Source organism: Simochromis diagramma, unplaced genomic scaffold (assembly GCF_900408965.1).
Source record: "Simochromis diagramma unplaced genomic scaffold, fSimDia1.1 OVJJ01000596.1, whole genome shotgun sequence".
NCBI classification, from domain to species: Eukaryota; Metazoa; Chordata; class Actinopteri; order Cichliformes; family Cichlidae; genus Simochromis; species Simochromis diagramma.
Window position 1 is genome coordinate 7,736,303 of NW_024387245.1, and position 23,023 is coordinate 7,759,325.

General features: G+C 41.1%; 1 protein-coding gene across 1 annotated transcript; it reads left to right on the plus strand.

The window, feature by feature from the left end:
• Nucleotides 1–395: 395 nt before the first annotated feature.
• LOC120714365 (alanine--glyoxylate aminotransferase 2, mitochondrial-like) lies at nucleotides 396–22,820 on the plus strand. The gene is given in 14 exon segments (XM_040000546.1): nucleotides 396–1,717; nucleotides 4,511–4,701; nucleotides 4,806–4,866; nucleotides 5,849–5,911; nucleotides 5,989–6,083; nucleotides 6,155–6,248; nucleotides 12,191–12,284; nucleotides 14,053–14,141; nucleotides 14,339–14,431; nucleotides 14,701–14,833; nucleotides 15,690–15,778; nucleotides 17,412–17,561; nucleotides 18,374–18,472; nucleotides 21,190–22,820. Coding segments are annotated over 14 exon segments (1,467 nt in total). The 5' UTR covers nucleotides 396–1,603; the 3' UTR covers nucleotides 21,292–22,820.
• The last annotated feature ends 203 nt before the right edge of the window (nucleotides 22,821–23,023 follow it).

Below are 23,023 nucleotides of genomic sequence, written 5' to 3' on the forward strand. Positions count from 1 at the left end.
TCGGTGACAGCTCGTACTTTTCCTTTTTCTCCCTCCCTCGCTCACAGACACATAACGGGTATGGCAGTCCATTCTCGCTGCAGCACGGACTACACTGCCCATGATGCTACATTCTTTAGGGCTATGCCTGTAACACTCTGCCTATTGCCTTCATATTAAATCATTCTTGTGAATAATTTTTTAAAATATTTCTTCACATCATTATGCGGGCCGCAAGTAGGGGTGACATGGGCCGCGAGATTGACACCCAGGCATTAGAGCCTCTTAATGCGTGTTTTGTTTGGGGCGTGGAAACCAAAAATAGAGAGGACATAGCCGAACATATGAAACAGGAAAAGACCCTTTATTTCAACAAAGTAACTGTATTCTGAATACCACCTTTTTAAACGGTAACTGTAACGGAATACAGTTACTCATATTTTGTATTTTAAATACATAACGGCGGTACATGTATTCCGTTACTCCCCAACACTGCAGGTGGGAAAAAGTTCCAAATGTATAGCACAGATCATCCGAGGTGTTAAAGTGTTTGTTTTTTTTATCTGTACATAAACTCTGCTGGTCTTTGCTCAAATAAGATTTTTTACAGTGAAATCTGCCAAATGTGTGAGGCACATTTCACATTTCATTTCATTTGGATTCAAGAGTGAGCTGCTAAGTATTTGGTGGTCAAGGGCAGAGGTCACTGTGATCTCACAAATCATGATTTCATTAGAATCTCATTAATCTCATTAGAAGCTACTTTCAGCTGCTCCGTCATTCATACTTGCTTTGCTCAGATTTGTTTTAGACTAGAACTACAACTCCCAGAGGGATTTGTGTCTGCAAATCAATCAAAGTTGTGATCTTTTGCTTGTTAGTGGAAATATGTGAAACGCTTCACTACGGACCCGCCACAAAAACAGCTTATAACATAAGAAGGGATAAACTGATGGCATTTTTATTTCCAAAATGATCAAATGTAGGAAAAGAATAGGAGGGTGTGACCATATTTTATATTTGCTCTGTTACTGAATTGATGGCACTAATCATTGGTCCCCATCTTCGGTCTGTATATAGATATTCTGCTAGCATCAGCTTCAATATGTTTAACTCCCTCCAGCCTTTACCCCATAAATGAGTCTGAGTAAAAGCAGGAATTCTAGTTAGGTCGTATAACGTGTGCCAGTCCAGCTATTAAATGTTCTTGTCTTTGAAAAACAGAAAGGATATGCTTCCTCTGTTACACAATGTGAAGTTAATGTGGTTAAAGCACTAACCAGGTTTTTACCTGATTAACTATTAACTAAAACATATGGAAAATCAGGAAAACAACAAAGGTCACGGAGCACATTTTAGACCTGCATTATTCTGAAGATCTTAAGGGCACTGTTTTCAGTTTTCTGAATTGCTTTTTCAGAAATTGAATGACAATTCACCATAAAATGAAGATCTGAAAGGATTGCCAGACTACAATGAAGGGGCCAAGAATACAATTGTTATAAGACACTCAATAGAGCTTTCCTCAAATGTCACAGAAATGCCACGGTAAAAGTTTGATTGGTTCACAGAGTGCTTCAGAAACCCGAAAGCTTATGCTCTTCACTTTTCTTCATGCATTTTGATGTTTCTTTTTTCTTTTTTAACAGGAGCAGCACGTCAGAAATCAGCCATCAAATATTGTACGGTAGACATCCCAGAGATGCCCCCGTGCAGTTTCAAACCAGAGGAATACAAGGTAGGAAGTGATGGCACATTCATGTTCTTCTGCAAGCCCTCTCACAAATAAAAGAAAGTCATCAAATATAAAAAGAAACATACGAATCCCCAAAGACCGGGGCCAGAGCCAATCTCAGGTTTTCCTGAAATTCAGATACATTTTTCTATGAGGTAAGCTGATCTTTCCCAGATGATCTCTGAGATGGTTCACAGTGGAGCAGCAGATTAGAAATTTATTTTGGGCCTAACAAATTTAGTGCTTTGTTAGCCAAACAAAGAAAGTTGGTGTAATAATGTAAGAACTGCACTGATTTGGTCTTTCCTCATCTCAGTGAAGATTCTACTTATGGCTTTCTCATTCAGCAGCAGCTGTCTAAACAAGTGTTCAGAGAAGTCTGTACATACCGTACTAAATCATGCCAAGGCAAGTCTTAAAATTCCTTATCTGTTCTTAAGGTGAAAGTGAGAGGATTTGTCTCACTGGAAGCTATTTAAGGTTTGGCCCAAGTCCATGACCTAGTAAGACCTAAATATATGGTCTTCATCTTTCCCTCCTGCCTGGCAGCTTCATCTTCATGACCAGTATTTCCCCTATTCCTTTTCTGCACATGTCCAAACCATCTCAGCCTTTCCTCTCTAACTTTAAACTTTAAACTGCTCAACCTGAGCCATCCCTCTGATGTACTCATTTCCCATCCATCCTGGTCGCTCTCAATAAAAATCTTAGCATCTTCAACTCTGTCATCTCCACCTGTTATTGCTGTGTTTCTGCTGGTGCCACAGACTTTAACCCACACATCAGAACAGGTCTTACTACCATCTGGTGAATCTTACTGATATTAAATTATTATTACTAGAGCGCCTAGGAGCTGACGATACAGTCCCTTGAGAAATCAGCACTGCTTCCTGCCTGGTGTCTTGAACAGGAAAAAAAAAAAATTACATCAGTTCAATTCAATTCAATTTTATTCATTTATTTTTAAAGGTGCTTTATATTGTAAGGTAGACCCTACAATAATACATACAGAGACAAACCCAACAAACATATGACCCCCTATGAGCAAGCACTTTACGACATTGAGAAGGAAAAACTCAGGAAGAAACCTCCGGGAGAACCAGGCTCAGGGAGGGGCGACCATCTGCCGTGACCGGTTGGGGTGAGAGAAGAAAGACAGGATAGTAGCATAGTCGCATACACCTTTTGCAACGTAAGAAAGAGAGGATTCAGGGTCACCTGGTCCAGCCCTAACTATATGCTTTACCAAAAAGGAAAATTTTAAGCCTAATCTTAAAAGTAGAGATAGTGTCTGTCTCCCAAATCCAAACTGGAAGCTGGTTCCACAGAAGAGGGGGCTGAAAACTGAAGGCTCTCCCTCCCATTCTACTTTTAAATACTCTAGGAACAACAAGTAGGCCTACAATGTGCGAGCGAAGTGCTCTAATAGGGTGGTATGGTACTATAAGGTGATTAAGATAAGATGGGGCCTGATTATTTAAGACCTTGAATGTGAGGAGCAGGATTTTGAATTTAATTCTGGGTTTAACAGGAAGCCAATGAGGGGAAGAGTTACATTAAATCACTTTACATTTTATATGTATAATATTCTTGTGATACAAGACACAGAGGATGCTTTTCTATTTGGTTCAACTGAATCTCACTGCTGACAGTGTCCGACTGGCCTTGTTCTTTTATACGTATCTGAAATAAGTCTGAAGTGGTTTTATTGAAAATACCAATGCTGTGCTGGACATTATTTAGATAAGCAAGAGATCTGTACTTCTGACTGACACAAGTATCAACTCTTTTGATCAGTTGTGAGATTTACCTGAGAGACACATCAACAGTAGTGAAGTAGCCATAGGAACAATAGCACTCCTCTGGGGCTGGTGGTGTTGAATCCATGCCACAGAGAATGAAGACTTTTCTGGAGACAAAAGATAATTTTATGCCAGCAACAATACTTGAAAAAAGTTGCATTGCTTCTGTTTTCAACATTTTGGAATCAACGACACTAATTGTGATTTTCTGATTCTTACCTGACATAGGGTTTTGGATCCTCAAAGTTCAGCAATAATGGTTCCTTCGCAAATGTGCAAGACACCAGTGGGACTCCAATTCCAATCACTGATACTGGTTCTTGTATGGTGCGATGAATGATGGTCCGACACTGTTTTGGCCTTTGTGTCCTTGAGTTGAAAACAGAATTAAAAATTATGGCCATGCGATAGTTTTCCACTTTGTCTGACTCCATCCATAATGTACCTTTCTGGATCTTATAGAGGATTTTGTCAATAACCCAAATCTAATTGTAATGTTACATGTGAGTACTCACTAAACAGTTAAAGTATCTGCCCCAAGCTGGCTGATTATTAGTGCACCAAAGTCAATGTTTAAATCTTTGAATGATTCTTTGGCTTCACTAGTTTTGGGATCAAGTTCACCCCCGAGCTGCTGCCATTGTCTAGGATATTACATGTTACATACAAGGACAGTAAAGTGTCAAGGCACCCTGGACCTTATTGCACCCTTACTCAGAATCATGAGGCAGACCACACCCATCTTTGAATTTTCCATTTTTACTACACACATGTAAAGTTTTGCAACTGTTATCTCTCATGGTCGTGACGCTTTTGCGTTAATAAACTCTGTCCAATGTCTTCCAATAACAACCGCCAAAGTATGTAAAACCAGCTTTATAGGCAAAGAAATCAGGAAGTCCTTCTTTTATGCTTTAAATGTACTACTGTGCTAACACTAATAAAAAAAAGTTACGATCTTCCCACTCTGTAACATCTCTTCTGCATATTTTAGGGTATGTCCAAAGAGCAGATGATGGAGATCCGCAAGCAGAACTGCAACCCCATGACCATGAAGATAACTTACTATAAGAAGCCTGTGTTCATCCACCAGGGCTACATGCAGTGGCTGTGGGATGTGGATGGGAAGCGATATTTGGATTTATTTGCCGGTGTGGCTACCGTCAGTGTGGGCCACTGCCACCCGTAAGGCCGTTCTTCTTCACCGTGTATGGTTTTTGTTCTGATTTCAGTCGTTTATACATAATTGGCTCATTCAATTCTTTCCACTTTGACCTTTGTTTGCATAGAAAAGTCACAGCTGCGATACAGAAGCAGCTGAAGAAACTGTGGCATACTACTAACATCTACATCAGAATCAGAATCAGAATCAGAATGGGTTTTATTGCCAAATGTTGAGCGGGTTTACAACATTAGGAAATTGCTGCGGTGCTTCAGTGCAAACATACTGTTATAAATACTGTTATAAATTAAGCTTAAATAGACATGAAAATAAAAATGAGAATAAGAATTAAAAGTGCTAAGTAGATAGATAGACATATATACATGATATATACATGAGTGCAGGTGGTGATCAGTGCCAAACATGGAATGATGCAGTGAACACAGCGTAGGGTCATGTGTTAGTGGTGGGAACAGTCATACGGTTATTGTTCATGTGTCCAACAGCAGAGGGGAAGAAACTGTTCTTATGGCGAGAGGTTCTGGTGCGAATGGACCGGAGCCTCCTGCCTGAGGGGAGCAGGTCAAACAGACTGTGTCCAGGGTGAGAAGGGTCAGCTGAGATCCGAGCTGCACGCCCCAGTGTCCTGGAGGTGTACAGGTCCTGCAGAGATGGGAGTCTGCAGCCAATCACCTTCTCAGCAGAGCGCACAACACGCTGCAGACTCTGTTTGTCCCTGATAGTGGCTCCAGCGTACCACACGGTGATGGAGGAGGTGAGGATGGACTCGATGATTGCAGTGTAGAATTGCATCATGGTCCGTGTTGGCAGGTTGAATTTCTTCAGCTGCCTCAGGAAGTACATCCTCTGCTGGGCTTTCTTAATGACGGAGGTGATGGTGGGCTCCCACTTCAGGTCCTGGGTGATGGTGGTACCCAGGAAGCGGAATGAGTCCACAGAGGTGATGGGGGTGTCAGTCAGGATGATGGGGGGGAGTGGAGCTGTGTGCTTCCTGAAGTCCACAATAATCTCCACTGTCTTCTGGGCATTCAGCACCAGGTTGTTGTGGCTGCACCAGGACACCAAACGTTCAACCTCCCTCCTGTAGGCAGACTCATCCCCGTCCGAGATGAGTCCAATAACGGTGGTGTCATCTGCAAACTTGATTAGATCCATCCTGAACTGCATGAGTATTGTGACAAACTGGCCTCCTACTTACCTGATCCTCTTAAGGTGCTCTGCTACAGTCCATGAATCTACTTAGTATGAGGGCTGTTGTTAAAATGTGTCCTCTCTGGTTTCTCATCCAGGTGATTTATCTGACCAACAGCGGCTCGGAAGCCAATGAGCTTGCGATGCTGATGGCTCGCCTCCACACTGGCAACTTTGATATAATCACCTTCAGGTAAACGTCTCATTGTAACCAAGCTTAATTTGTGTTTAATCATGATGGATCTTTTGTTTTTTACCTTTCAGGGGATCATATCATGGTGGAAGCCAACAGACCATGGGTCTTACCGCAAACTCATCTTACAAGTTCCCCATTGCCACAAGTTCAGGATGTATACATGTAAGTACAATGATGTAATGCAGGTGTCTTGCTAAAGAAAAAGCCCTGCGACAGCCTAAAGCACATATTGTATAATATAGGATAATATATTAGATTATGGTAAATGGATTATTATAGATTAAAAAAAAAAATATATATATATATATATATATATATATATATATTAGGGGTGCAACGATACACAAAATTCACGGTTCGGTTCGGTTCGATACTTTGGTGTCACGTTTCGATATTTTTTCGATACAAAAAAAATGTTCATGCCTTTTTAATTTGTCATTTATTAAAATTATAAATATATATTTTAACTCAAAAGTACAGTTTTTAAATTTAATGTTGCTGAAACAAAAGTAATTAAAAAAATTAATTTATCTCAGGGCTCTCAAAATTTCAAAATCCCTGGTAGCCCTTCGGGCAGGGACTCTTCAGTTTTTGGTAGCCCAAAATAAATTTAAGTAGCCCGAATAAAAAAGAGAGCAATTTTTTGATTAATGTTTTGTTTCCTTTACAATATTATACATTAAAGTATAATATTGTAAAGGAAACAAAACATTAATCAAAAAATTGTTGAAAAACAAATTACAACATTGTATAAAAATTACAATCATCAACTCAAATACTTGGTTCTAATTGAACAGAAATTTCTATGAACTTGTAAGAACTGTGTAGGACATGAATCAGTCTGTGTCAGATCCTGAATTTGAAATTTCCACTGAAGTCACGGGTAAGAGACAAGTGGAACCAAGATCTAGGCCATTTGCTTTTTGAAGTTTGCAAAGACTGCTAAATTTTGCCAGTGGTAGTTCACTCTTTGCAACATAGTACGCTGTTCTAAACAGATTTTTCAGGTTTATTTTTAGTATGTTATTTGCAATTGGTGTTTGTTCTGGGAAAGATATTGCAGACTGAGCAATAATGCATTTCTTGCATTTCTCATGGGTTCTAATGGGGGCCTTTCTTAAAATGACTGGTCCCAGTAACAAAGGCGCTTGTCGACTCAGAAATCGAGAGAAAACCAACAACACACCCGGCAGAACATTATGTTATTTACACGGGTGCACATAAGTGGTCCGCATGTGCGCATTCGCTGTCAAAATAAAAGACCCGCACCAGATAAGAAGTTGCAACGGGCGTTTGCGTCCATATAAAAAGCACTGTTTTTGTCCGCTAGAGTGGGATTTTCACGGCACATTCCGCACCACATCTCTGTGCGTTCATCATTTGTTTGAAGCCAGCTCACCTCCTGCAACCACTTTTCCGAGAATACGCGCTTCTTTTGTGGTTCGGACTCCTTCTGACATTTGTTTGGAGGTGGAGGAACACCAAAAGGAGCTTGCTTCTTCGACATCTTTAAGAGTTCTAAACAAATGTCTGTCCTCCTCCAGAAAATCTTATGTATGCAAACACGCGTTGCAACTTCATATCTTGTGCGCGTTTTTTTTTTTTTTTTTTTTTTTTGACAGCGAATGCGCACCTGCGGACCACTTATGTGCAGCCCCGGTTATATAGCTCGTCATATTGCAGCCACAGAAATTCTTTTGTCCATGAAACCATAAAGCTGCACTTTCTTTTTGCCTTATAGTCTGATTTGTCATAACTTTTCCGTTTTGTGGTAAGCTTTTCTTTGGCTGTCACTTCTTCACCCTGACCTGTCTTATTTGGCTCAGCAGAACTGAAATATAAATCCTGCTGCTTTTACACACACACACACACACACACACACACACAACGCTCAGCGATTCTCTGCGCGATCAACCTCTCATATGTTTAAGCTTGCTGCGGGAGATTTCACTTGTCATGTTTGCATAGTAAGCTAACGATTGATAAGACGATGTCAGAGGAATTGGTGCGCAAATTATCATCACTCACAAATCAGTATTGTCGCTCTCTATACATAGTTCGCGCGATTGCAAAGTGAAAGCAAAAAACAAGCGCAAATTCAAACACGATTTCAATATGTCACATATTGACAGTGGCTCACCGATGCCAATGACATAATTACCCAGCTACATTTCCGAAAGAATGCAAAAGCATTGACATATATTTTTCCTTCCTACAATAGCCCGACGGGCAGGGCAGAGATAGATTTTGGTAGCCCGACTGGAAAAATCGCTAGCCCCAGGACGTCAGGCTAGCGATTTTGCGAGCCCTGTATCTGATTGAGGAATCACTCATCTTTGGAAAAGAGAGTTTATTACAGAGAAATGGCTCTTTCCAAAATAAAAGCTATACTATACGCTTCTTCTGGGCTATATTCTCAGCAGCATATTGTAGCGGGTCAGGGCTGTTCGGGGTTCTGTTTGTACAGTTATGTTTTGTTTATGTTGCCATAGTGACGGGTGACGCCCTCTCGCTGCGACGGTGTGTCCTTCCGGGGTCAGAGGGCGCCCTGTGTGTTGTTGTTGTTGTTGTTGCTGTGCGGTTGCCGCGCTGAGCAGTTAGTTAGCGGCAGTGTTCTTCTGCAGATGTCAGTAAACGGCTGTGCTCCCTGGCTAGCTCACGGGAAGCCATACCAAACAACACTTCCGTCTTCTCCTTGTCTGAGCTCGCCACATTGGTGTCAGAAGTGGGATGATGGTGGCACCCCATGTTCTGACCCGAGTGACTTTTCCCCCGACGGTCGTGACCGGCCGGTGCGCCAAAAGAAGGCACCTGGACATTTGCAGGACTTTGTGTGGGGTAATGGGGTCGTCGGGGACGACTGACCCCTTAGGTGGGGGCTATGTAGCGGGTCAGGGCTGTTCGGGGTTCTGTTTGTACAGTTATGTTTTGTTTATGTTGCCATAGTGACGGGTGACGCCCTCTCGCTGCGACGGTGTGTCCCTTCCGGGGTCAGAGGGCGCCCTGTGTGTTGTTGTTGCTGCTGTGCGGTTGTTGCGCTGAGCAGTTAGCTAGCGGCAGTGTTCTTCTGCAGATGTCAGTAAACGGCTGTGCTCCCTGGCTAGCTCACGGGAAGCAAGACCAAACGACACCTCCGTCTTCTCCTTGTCTGAGCTCGCCACATTGGTGTCAGAAGTGGGATGATGGTGGCACCCCATGTTCTGACCCGAGTGACTTTTCCCCCGACGGTCGTGACCGGCCGGTGAGCCAAAAGAAGGCACCTGGACATTTGCAGGACTTTGTGTGGGGTAATGGGGTCGTCGGGGACGACTGACCCCTTAGGTGGGGGCTATGTAGCGGGTCAGGGCTGTTCGGGGTTCTGTTTGTACAGTTATGTTTTGTTTATGTTGCCATAGTGACGGGTGACGCCCTCTCGCTGCGACGGTGTGTCCTTCCAGGGTCAGAGGGCGCCCTGTGTGTTGTTGTTGTTGTTGCTGTGCGGTTGCCACGCTGAGCAGTTAGCTAGCGGCAGTGTTCTTCTGCAGATGTCAGTAAACGGCTGTGCTCCCTGGCTAGCTCACGGGAAGCAAGACCAAATGACACCTCCGTCTCCACCTTGTCTGAGCTCGCCACAATATTAAACATATCAGGTCCCCATAAGGAGAATCATGTGCTAACGGCTGTCTAAATGACTCGGGTAAAGTTTGTAGCATGCATGCTTGTTGTTTTTGTCTGCTTCCACTTGTCTTTGCACTAGGATGATGTAAACGTGCAGTCATATTCGTTGTGTTCCCACTAGTGCTGTCAGCGTTAATCTCGTTTAAACATTAGCAATATTATGCTAATGTTTAATGTTGAGTGGATGGGCCTCAGTTGATGAACATTGGTTGACTGTTGGAATTTGCATTATATTATGTTCATGAGACAAGACAATATTTTTCTTTGTCCTTCATCACGGTGTTGGCTTTGCTTTTTATCACGTTACCCTTTTTCAAGGTTAGCATTGATATACTCGAATATGAAGCTACACAAAGATGTAGATGTGCATTAAAATTCATCCCCTTTGCCACAGGAAATATAACTGAATAATTTTCATTATGTTCATTCATTACGTCACCTTTTAATTTTATTTGAATACATTACTGGACAAAATTTAGGCTTCTGGACCTGTTGCACCATCATACCTCTGCAGAATTCACATTTTTAATCTTGTCGTGACTTTATTAGAAAAGCAGATTATTCAAGTGTAGCTTTTTAAATTTAATAAACTGTGGAACTGTGGATAGTATTATACTGCTAGCAGCCCCCTGTGAAACTGGAGGAGAAAAATAGTTAGTAAGAAGCAGCATTAAAGGGTGCAAAAGAGCAGCATTAACCACAGTCTTGGTAATTATAGACAACAAGTAGAACTAGGTGATGAACTTGTTGTACGTCAAGCCTCTGTATATAACCACTCACACTTTATAGGATGAAGACAAGTGTAGTGAAAGAGACAGAATCATAGTGTAGCACCATAAAAGGAGAGATAAGAATTTTAAAGGAAGGAAGAGATGTTTTGATCAAAACTGTGTATGAAGGGTACAGGAACACAGAGTAATAAATAACGGGGAAAGTAGGCGCTGAATGAGGAACTTTGAAAACGTATATATGTAAGAGATCGAGAGACTGCCCTTCAAATCTGCAGGAGGCTTTTGCGCTGTGCTTATTCCCCCTTGCAAATGGGATAATAAAGAAGCTGTTGAAATGAAAAAGTCTGTCTTGAGTCGCGTATTTTCACCAGGTCAGAATCAAAGGATCAGGAGCGGCAACTGATCCCCGACAAAACCCATTTACAGTCGAAAAGAAGAACAAAAAGAGAGGATGGAAGGAAGGATGGATCGATGGATCCAGTCTAAATGGGAGGGGGTGGGGGGTGCTCGCTAGTCGCAGACATCTCAAACACAGCTCCCAAAGCCCCACTCAACACTGAGCTAGCTTTTTTTTAACCCTCTTATACAGCTTCTTACAGTTTTTATAAGTGATGTTGTTACCCCAACAAAAACCGGCAAAGCTGCCAACACTGCCAAACAACTGCATGATAAAACAAGTGCAGCATTTTATTACACTCAATAAAGAATTAGTGTTTGCAGAGAAAGAGTCCGTGCTGCCCTTTTTTATTGAGGGCATCAGAGTTGATAGATCAATCCAGTTTGTCATCAAGTTTCACACCAAGATATTTGTATGACTACGCCACTTTGATGTCCGGCCGGCCGGCCATCCATGTCCAACCGCTTATTCGATTTTGAGTCACAATGGCAGCAGTCTAACCATATACACCCAGACTTCTCTAACAGCTCATCCAAGAGATGTAATCTCTCCAGCGAGTCCTAGGTCTCCCCCCAGGGCCTTATCCCGGTAGGACATATCCGAAACACCTCAACTGGCTTCTTATGATGTGGAGCTCTACTCCAATGACCGAACAATGACCAAGAGGGCGAGGAAGCCGGTTCCATCCGTTTAAAGAAATATTAGTTTCTTTAAATTTTCCATGGCCATTGCGTACCTATGACCTCATTGCTTCACTGCCCAGAGCTTGTAACCATAGGTGACGGTAGGAATATAAACTGACCAGTAAATTGACTGCTCCGCTTTTACGCTCAATTCTCTCGTCAAGTTTTGATTTTATTCATGATGTGGCAGTTCTCCTTAATCCAGTTACAGAAGGCACTGACCAGGTTCCTGTATTCTTCCACCTGTACGTTCCTAATACATCCCACAATTGCTGTGTCCTCGGAATATTTTTGCATGTGGCTTATGTTAGACTTATAGTTCATGTCCACAGTGTATACTGTGAAGAAGAACAAATAAATGCTGGTGCGTGGCACCCTCAGGAAAAGCTGTGTTTACATGTATGCCACCATAGTGGTTCATTACAACCTTTCTCAGTATGTTTCCTGAATTCTCAAAAACCGATGCGGATGTGCCGTCTAGCGGTAAGGGTTTGTTGTTGGTGCGGGTACTACTTGAGCAGGCATTGCAAATAATCTTATGGGCAGCATTCCAGGTTTTATGATGTTATCTTTGTTCTGTGTTAACCATTAACTGTCAGACTGACCCAGCTGACTTGGTTTCTGCCCAATAAACAGACCATGTGCCCTGATGTGTTTAGAGGTCCTTGGGGAGGAAGCTACTGCAGGGACTCCCCTGTGCAGTCCATCAGACAGTGTAGCTGTGCTCAAGGTACACACACATGCACCCCTGGCTTATCACACATCAATTATCTTTATTGTCGCTCTCATAAACAGGAACATTCATCTCCATGGTCTGCACTAATAATAGCTTGCATGTGCGTGAATTGTGTGCTTACAAGGAATCGTGATGTTTATAACACTAAAAGGATGTAAAGGATGAATGGTTGTGGTCAAAAGTTAACATCTGCTCTTCCTGTCTATGAATGTTATGGTAATTTGACCCTTTTAGGGATTTCTTTGAACAGTTCTTTTCCAGGTTGACGTTATTCTACATAATGACTTAAAAAAAACAAAAGAATTGGGTGCACAAGTCAGAATGTATTTATTTATTTAACTTCTGGTGCAAACCCAGTTACTTTTTTCTCTAAGCAGGCCTGAAATATGACAGAAACCACTCAGTTGAGAAAAGAGCTTCAAGCATTACTCCTAGTAGGATTTCAAATGGGGAAGAGTTAAAGTTCCCTTGAAGTTGCACCTCAGTTTGGAAGCCATCATTGAGCATTTAATCTAAATTTTAATCTAAATTTGTTGGTAACGTTGATGTTAGGGCTTTGGAAAGGCCATTCCAGAAAATTCAATTGTGTCGAAGCTTCGACATGAAGTTGAAGAATTTGGGGGTAGTCCTCCTTCATCATTATTCCAACCACTTTATGTAATTTACCTGTACCTCTAACACCAAAACAACCCCAGAGCATGATGCTACCACCACCATGCTTGACAGCTGGTATACAGTTCTTAGGTTTGAGAGCTTCCCCTTTACTCTTCAAATATTACCTTATTGTTGCCAAATAGTTTTTGGCAACAATAAGGCATTTGGCTTGCCAAGTTCAACTGCAAATTTCAGGTGTTGATATATTCAGGTGAAGGTGTTGATTTTGGAGCAGGGGATTGTTTTCTCCTCCGTCCATAGTGATGCACAACTCACGTCATTGTGGACAGTGATGCTGGTGTTCCAGCTGTTTCCAGTTCATAGCAGGCTTTCTGGTTCCTGTGTTGGTCTTGAACATCCTAACCGATTTCCTCAAATCTGGGGATGACAGTTTGGGTCTTTTTCCAGACCTCGTTAAAGGGGACGCACTTTCAAATTGCATCTACTTGCTCAAAATCTGCAGATGTTTAGAAATAGCTCCACAAGACCTCACCAAATTGTGTAAAGCTCTTAGATCAAGACTGAGTTCCTTGGACTTTCCTATTGTTCTGAGTACTGGTCAATCCAGTAAGTGCTGTCAAACAAATCCTTTTTACTACCAGCTGTAGTCAATCATGATCTCTAACAGGACCTTAACAGACCTTGGCCTTGTCAAGTTGAAAGATGTTTTTTAAACCCATTATTTATTATGCATTCTGTGCAATCATTCCACCCTGGAAAAGAAGAATTACCCAAAATCACCATGTCATTTATGGCCTTGATAAGTGTGAATTTTGGTTAAATTGTTTGTTTTGCCAGGTAAATTTAGACCTTTAATAAGAGTGGTCAGAGAAAGAAAGGTCAGCGAAAGAAGTGTTTATGCCCCTGCAGTTCAAACTGCTAATCATTCACTTGTTGTAATGGTTAATCATTCTGAGGAAATTTGTAAGCCTGAGTTTCACCTAGAGTGTACCTGGAAATTCAGCGTGCTAACACACCTGCATGAGAAATTATTCTGTCTGAGACATGAAGAAAAGGCAAGTTCTTGTGGTGCAATAAACACTTTTTGAAAACATATAGACATTTGTATACTGTTACTTTTAGAAAACTGTTGTCTCTGGTCCCACAGGTGCTTGCATAGCAAATAAACATTACATTGAACAGTTAGAAGAGACATTTGCTACCAGCGTTCCAGCTTTCTTTGGAGAGCCTATTCAGGTACTATATTCTTTTTATCCATGGCTATGGCTGGATTTATTTTTGACTCCGTGTGATAGTAGCGGACAAACAACATTCATTTTACTAAATATATTTGTTATGCTACCACTCAGGGTTTTTTCTGCATGACTGCTTCTGTTTTTGTTATTTTTTTGAATATGTTAGCAAAGGAATATAAGCGTGTTTGGTGTGTACAGGGCATGGGAGGAGCTGTACAGTACCCGAAAAACTATCTCAAGGAAGCTTACAAACTTGTAAGACAGAGAGGAGGAATCTGCATTGCTGATGAGGTCAGACACCACGAAGGTGTTATGTTTTTCTCAAACACGAAATAAAGCAAAAACCAAACAGTATTGCAAGGCTAAGCCAATGCAGTAATTATAAAAGCGAGCTAAACTCAATGCAATGGAATTTCTTTTAGAAACTCTTGGTTTCTTTGGGTGAACTGTGGATAACTAATGTATTATGTAATTATATAATCCAATTGTGTATTATAATAATCTAATTATTAGTGAGCGATATATAGAATTTTAATATAAAAGGCATTTGCACATTACAGGTCTAGACTGGATTTGGCCGAACGGGAAGCCACTTTTGGGGTTTCCAAGGTCATGATGTCATTCCTGACATGGTTACAATGGCAAAGGGTATTGGCAATGGATTCCCAGTGGGAGCTGTTGTTACCACACCAGGTGAGATTACATTAAGATGCGCAAGTCCTAAATTCAATTAGCATGTATGGTAAATGGCCTGTATTTGTATAGCGCTTTACTTAGTCCCTAAGGACCCCAAAGCGCTTTACACTACATACAGTCATCCACCCATTCACACACACATTCACACACTGGTGATGGCAAGCTACATTGTAGCCACAGCTGCCCTGGGGCGCACTAACAGAGGCGAGGCTGCCGGACACTGGCGCCACCGGGCCCTCTGACCACCACCAGTAGGCAACGGGTGAAGTGTCTTGCCCAAGGACACAATGACCGAGACTGTCCAAGCCGGGGCTCAAACCGGCAACCTTCCGATTACAAGACGAACTGCCAACTCTTGAGCCACGATCGCGCTTAACTTCTTTTTTTATGTATTTTTTTCGCTGCCCTAATTAAATTTGTTTATGTGATCCCAGCAATTTTCAATTTCAAATGCAAACACAGACTTTTTTTTCCTCAGAACGTCATGCAAAATCCATTGACATAAAGCATAAACGATATAAGAGCAAACACTGACTCACATGGTAATTACCAATACAGCGCTAGCCTTGAAAATGTATGTTTATTTCTGTGAGTGGGTGTGTAATAATAGGCTGCTGTGCGTTCATGGTAGAAACAGCTTTCACATACTGGTCAACTTTTAGATGCACGATTTATGCTCTTAAAGACCCCACTGTCCAAAAATTAACATGAAACCCCTTGATACTTACACAAATCATTTGCAATGCATGTATTCTGAGACATTTGTATTCTGAGGCTGAAGTTTTGATTACAAGCAGCAGAGCGGAGGTGTGAGCTTGTTTATTCATGTGTGTGCGTGTGTGTGTTTTTCCAGAAATTGCTGCTTCCTTTGTGAAAGCCTCCCACTTCAACACATTCGAAGGAAATCCCTTGGCGTGTGCCGTTGCTTCATCAGTTCTCGATGTAAGAACCGATCTTCTTATTTCCATAGACGAGTTTGAGAAGTTCATAATAAAACAGTCAGGCAAGTTTATAACTTGTCTTTTCGCCCAGTGAATGAAGATAGATTACATGTTTAGTTTTTTTTCCCCTGCTACTACGCACACCTCTGTAAATCACGCACGAGTGGGGAAGTATAGTGATTTATACATCTTTTTTTTATTTGTCTCTACCTTTGCTAACAAAGCAGATAAAGCTTATCACACAACACAGTGAACCAGATAAAAGCTGCAGCACATTATACATCATAAAATATACTGCTGAGTACCATTTTATATGCGGTGCCATTTTTACTTTTAAAAAACACAATGTTTGCTTCGGCAGTGGAGCGTTGACGAGGGGACTAACAACTAAAGAAAATATTAATCTGGTAGTAGAAATATATTTTTGAGCAACTTGGAAGTAGCTTAAAAACATTTATGTTTGCAAACTGATTTGAGTGGTTAACATTTTTCTTTGTACAAATCTACCAATCAACTATTTTCCAGATGGGACTGCATAGTGGATCAAAATTTGATCCACTTTTCTGTGTTTACAATTCCATCAGTTTTGACAACACCACTGATTCAAATGCAGCCCCAAACCATTACAGAGCCTCCACCGTGCTTTACAGATGACTGTAGACTCTCTGTTGCGCACTGTTTTATCTCCTTCATACATAGTGACAATAATTAGACCCAAAAATTTCCCATTTGGATTCATCGCAGACAGCTACCCGTCCACTGGGACCATTTCTGATGAGGCTTTGGTAAACAGCAGATGATGAACTGAAAGGCCATATCCATCTCCCAGGTTTTGTCAGATACTGTTCATCATATTTTTTTAGGCCAGCCACTTTTTCTTTTGTCCTTCACTTCTTCAGGTTCCTCAGTTTTGGTGAATACACTGCACACCTTACTGAGATATGCCAAGGTTTAACCTAATAGCTATTTAGAACCGTACAGTTTCTGCAGATTTGGCGTGATGCAAATCTGCTTCAGCACATCCCAAAGGTTCTTTAATGAGCTGAGGACTGTGGAGGCCATTTGAGTACAGTGAACTCATTGTCATGTTAAAGAAACCAGCTTTAGGGGATCTGAGCTTTACGACACAGAGTGTTGTCCTATCCAACAGACGATGGGCAAGCGGTGGTCCTACTGTCAATAAAAATTGTGGGGCTTGTTGCTTTTCTGAAGTGGTTTAATAGCTGGTCATTTCCCCTCCTTATTAAAAGTATTTGACTATATGATTAAAGATGCCAAAGACTCCAGATCACATTTCTCCAGGTGTAAGCTGATTAAAAAGCAAAAAAGGGGCAGTTTTTCCAAACCTTGAGAAGGAATCCTTTCACATTTTCCACCACGTAGCTGTAGCATGATGTAGAGCGTGGCATGGCCACAGATTTGGTTTTTTTTTCAGTGTATTTGTTTTTGAAAATAAACAACAAACACTGACTGAAATTTTTTTTTTCCTAACATGCAAAACTGAACTGAATGTTGTTACCTTGTTAAGTTCAAATGATTGTACTGCATTATTTTCCTTTTTAGCAACTCGAATGGGGAAAAAATGAAGTAGAACAAAATGCTGCACATTTCATGTGGAATTAATTTCTTTTCAGACTATCAGAGAGGATAGCACACAGCACAACAGTCTTCATGTGGGCACCTATCTGATGACGCAAATGGCTGAACTCAGAGACAAATATGAGATTATCGGTGATGTCTGTGGAAAAGGCCTCCAGATCGGCGTGGAAATGGTTAAAGACAAGGTAGTGCGTTCTAAACAAGTGACTCATCTCTCGTACACCATTAGGAGTAGCAGCAGTTGTCATCTGCGCTTAAATATGTGAGCAGAGCAAATTCAGTTTGTTTTTAAAAATACTACAGTGGACCAGCAGCAGCCGTTAGCAGAGAAGATTAGCCAAACTATTCCTTCCCAAAACCCACACTGAATAAAAATCAGTCTGACTCTTCAGTTTACATATTTGGTTTTGTCCAAAGGCTGATTTAACATTTCTGTCATGTTGCCTGTAAGTAAAAACTCTAAAGTCCAAAAACGTTGGGATACTGTGTAAAAACAGAAAGACTGAAAGACAGAAAAGATGCACATTTTATTCAAAATGAAACGCATCAAATGCTTAAACATTTTACTACTACCTCAAATAAATCTTATCTTACTTTGATTTTGATGGCAGCAGCGCTTCTCAGAAAGTTGGTATGTGGTGGTTGTGGGAACGAAAGGCTGGAAAAGTAACTGTTTCTGTGAACTACTGGGAATAAAATAATAACTATTCTGTTTTTAACTTACATTTTACATTTTCTGAATGAAGTTTGTGCACGCTGATCCAATTCATATGCGCCACCTTTCGTGATGTATTGTTAAACAGGAGGAAATGTGGAAGTCAAAAATGCCATTTAATACTTTAACTAAGCTTTCTGACTGAGGAGACATTAACATATTAGACCACAGAAGATATGATGCTTGCTTTAAGGTGCTATAGAAGTAGATGAGTAATATTAGTAATACTAGATAGCACATCAAACACCGTGTGTCCTTTCATATCTTCTTTTTGAACCACAGGGCAGCAGAGAGCCGCTGCTTCCTGAAGCAATGAGTGAGATCCTTGAGGACATCAAGGACATGGGAGTCCTGATAGGCAAAGGAGGAGTGTACGGACAGGTAGGCGGAGTCACCATGAGCTGACCTATCCTTGTGTCAGTTTACAGTCATGTGGTGGAAAAAGAAAAAAAGTTTACATGACTCCTTGCGAAAAACAAAATCACCCTTACCGCTACTAATCAGATTCACTTTATTTACTGATCAGTGTTAAGTGTAAACTTGTCTATAAAAGCAGAGAATTCTTCAGGCTGGCGTGGAACATTCAGCCACAATGCCACAATCTTCCCAAGAGCAATACTCGAGGACACTACAAAGAAACCAAAGTTACAGACGGTGCAGGCTTCAGTCAGCATGTTGAAGTTCATGGCAGTACAATTACAAAAAGCCTGTAGGGTTGCCAGGAGAAAGAACATGACAGCACCGATTAGGTTTGCAGCGATGCATCTAAAAATCACAAGGCATCTCCTTGGGAGATTTCGCCAAAGTGGAGGCGTTTGGCCACAATACACAGCATACAAGTACAAACCAATCTAACCAACTGTCCAGCACAGTGGTGGAGGGGTGATGATTTGAGCTCGTTTTCCAGCCACAGGACCGTCTCGCAGTCACCAAGTCGCCCTTGAACTCATCTGTATACCAGACCAGAGCATTTCAGAGTCAAATGTGAGGTCATCTGTCTGAAAGCTAAAGCCTGACCCAAATTGGCTTATGATACTCAAGGTGCTGAAAACACACAGTCAAAGTCCAGGTCACAACCTCACTAAAACACTGATGAGAACTTGAGCTGTACAAACCACAACGAACTGAAAAGGGTAAAGACGAGTGGGTCAAACTCCCTCCACAACTATGTGAGAGTCATCAGAGAGTTATTGCTGAAAAGGTTGTTTTACAAGAAACAGAATCATGGGGTGTTCTTAGTTTAAGAACCCAATACAGAGTTAGGAAATATGAGTGTAAAAATCAGCTATAAAACTATAAATATGGGACAAAAAATAACTAAATCATGATAGAGAATCTCTGTTTTGCCCTTGAGGAAGTTCACTCATCTAAACTCGTCAAACCAGCACTAGTCTTTGTTCTTCGAGAAGTGATTTGACTTACTAGACTTCACAAAAGAATGGTGGTGCACCAGCTTCTGCTGTTCTGTGCCCCGCCCTTCAGAATGTGCTTTAAAGCAGTTATTAGCAAGGATTTTTCTGTCAAACTTAGGTTTGTTTTCTTTAAAAAAATTCAACAAGCGAAAGATTCAAGGCTAAAACTTTGAACAGTCTATGCGACGGCACACTCAGTCTTGAACAGGACTATCAAAAAACATGGTGTTACAGTCTCCTTGCCTGCAAACTCTGAGACATACATTACAACAAAAAGTCTCTGCGGTGCAAACCACAGACTGAGCTTCCAAAAACTTTGCTGTGTATCAAAGGAAGTTATTTAACTTTTTGTAATTAACCATTTACAATGACCCTACACATTTTAAAATGAATAGGAGGGAAAAAATAGCATCAGCGTCTCCAAGGCTAAAAAAACAAATGCACTACACTAATCTCCGGGTTGAAGCCAAAAATATAACGTCTAAGCTAACAGCTGGCCTCAAAACAGCAATAACAGAGAAACCCAATAAGCTTCCACTAATGAACAAAACACTTTACAAAACAAGTCCCACAAGTTTGCCACTCTTAACCTCCAAGAGCACTTAAAAAACAAAACTGCAAAACAGCACTAACTCAGCATGCACACCCTTCTCAGAATCCAGTGGCTGAACAGCATTTAGCTCTTGCTGCTGGAGGTAAATCTGAAGTTCCACAAATGATCTGAATGCCTTCATCTGTGGCAATCAGGTGTGAGAAACCTGAGAGAGAAAGGGAGGGAGAGCACAGCTGTCTTCCAGAAAGAGGCCAAAAGATCAGTGAATGTAGATTGTAAGTCATTGTATTCTGTTATTTATTCATTTATTTGACAGCATCCCAACCTTTTTGGAAGTTTTTTGGTGGTCTAACCTAATTACTGTGCTTGACAGCAAGTCTCTTATTCACTTTCTCATAAATTGAAGCTTTTAAAAAAATGATAAAAAATGTTAATAGTAATATTAATAGCAGAAAAAGAGTACCCAGTTCATCAAAAACTTTATTTCACCTCCATCTCTGATCAAATGTCATTGTTGAAGAGAAAGTTTTATTTCATACAGCGCGTCCCCGGCAGAGTGCTTTGACTGGCTGCGCAAAATACTGTAGGCGTTTTATGTTACTCATTATGAAATATTACACTGGATGAAAAACATTATATGGTGCACATTTTTTGAAAACTCCATTCAGTCGGGAATCAAAATGTCACTGCCACAATTGCTAACCTTGTATTGTTCTAGGGAAAAAAGCCAGAGCGTAACTTTTTAGATTTATTCGCAGATCAACAATGAATCAATGTGAAAGCCTCTTTACAATTTGTTTCGATGCTTAAAGCTTTTCAACTGCCTTGTCCTTGAGTTTAAAAGGCATCCTTTTCTGTAAAAGTAATTTTTTCTTTTCAATTAATGCACAGCTATTCATGCGTGATACAGTGAAGATAACAGGGACCTCATTTTAAACTTTTTCACTTATTACAAGCGATTGTTCAACAGAAAGAGGGGGGGGGGGGGTCTCGATTTAAAAGCGAATGCCTTTCCCGGCTTAGATATTAATTTATGCGCCTGCTCTGCCTTCAGGATAAGAAAAGAAAAATAGATTATTTTGCTCCATGAGCTCCACTCTCACCTTCTTTTTTCCTTTCTCTCACCACTTTAGACCTTCCGCATACAACCCCCCATGTGCATCACGAGGGAGGATGTAGATTTCTTCCTGGCGGTGTTTAATAAAGCAATCTCGGGCTACACGGACAGAAAATGAGCAGGTCAATGCCGAGGAGTGAACTGGAATGGAAAACCATTCAGCAAGGGACTTCTCCTTTAAAAAAAAAACAATTAAAAAATGTATTGTCTGAATGTTTCAAATTATATAAAAATGGCTCCACTGAAATCAGTCTTTTATAGTCACTGATTTTTACTGTTTCTCTAACTTCGATGTCATTTTGCTCACTTCCGATTGAATGACTAAACATTTTTGTGATCAGCCTGTAAAAATATTTGAGATGAACCGACCATAGAATTACAGTTTCATTTTGTTTTTGTCTTCCCGATAAAACTGCAAACATACGATGAAATGAATGCATGATTTTTATTATTTTTTTAGACACATCCAACAAGCTGTTCGCTGTTACACACGATTCCCAGAGGCATTAATGGAAGCAAGAAGCACTCCGAGAATGCAAACCTCCACCATGAGCAGTATTTACTTATAAGAGAATAGTGTTGTATTTCATGTATATACTCATTTCATTATCTAAAACATACTGTAAGAAGTTTATATGGCAGTAAAAATCAGATACGGGAAACATGACAGATGTTTACATTGATTACAGAGACATTTTGTAGGAGTAGGTCATGGATAATAGGTATTATCTCATTCCTTTTTCTCTTTCTGATGCTTTCTTTAAAGATCTAACACCTTTTAGGGTCAGCTTGAACGAAAGGCAGATGTGGGATTGTGAAATGTTAAAGTGAGGTCAGAGGTCAAATGTGACATGTTTGGTTGGAGCCTATAATGTGATATTTATGATCCCCATGTGCCAGAATCATTTCTGAAATGGTGCCGATAGAAACAGAGGCAGTTTCATTTGTAGCATAGTTTTAACGGTTAAAACAAAATATTTTTAAACGTTTGACCCTGAAGAAGAGATAAGAGGTCCAATGTAACATATTTAGAATCCCCATATATCATTCCCTATCATTGCCTGATCACTGATCAGGCCTAAGATTCTGACCGCTGAGACGTGAAGTCGATAACACCAATTATCTCCTCATTGTGGCACCTGTTTGCAGATGAGCTATACCAGGGAGCAGATGAACATTTTGTCCTCAAAGATGAAGCAGGAACAATGGGCAAGTATCAAGATTTGAGCAGGTTTGACAGGGGCCAAATTGTGATGGCGACTGGGTCAGACCATTTCTGCACTGATCAGTATTGATCAAAAGTGGTCCAAGGTAGAAACAGTGATGAACCAATGACAGGGTCACAGGTGGCCCAGCTCACTGATGCATGCAGGGAACAAAGATTCCACAGATGGGTTAACATAGCACAAACTGCCAAAAAAAGTTCATGTTGGTTCTGACAGATACAAGTGCATCATAGTTTGCTGTGTATGGGACTGCATATGTGCAGACTGGTCATGTGCCCATCTGACCTCTGTCCATCATCAAAAGCACCAACAATAGACACAGAAACATAAGAACTGGACCATGGAGTGATGGAGGTAGTGGCCTGAACTGATGATCTTCTACATCATGGATCATGGGCGATCGTGGCTCAAGAGTTTGGAGTTCGCCTTGTAATCGGAAGGTTGCCAGTTCGAGCCCCGGTCGTTCTGTCCCTGGGCAAGACACTTCACCCGTTGCCTACTGGTGGTGGTCAGAGGGTCTGGCGACGCCAGTGTCCGGCAGCCTCGCCTCTGTCAGTGCGTCCCAGGGTGGCTGTGGCTACAATGTAGCTTGCCATCACCAGTGTGTGAATGGGTGGATGACTG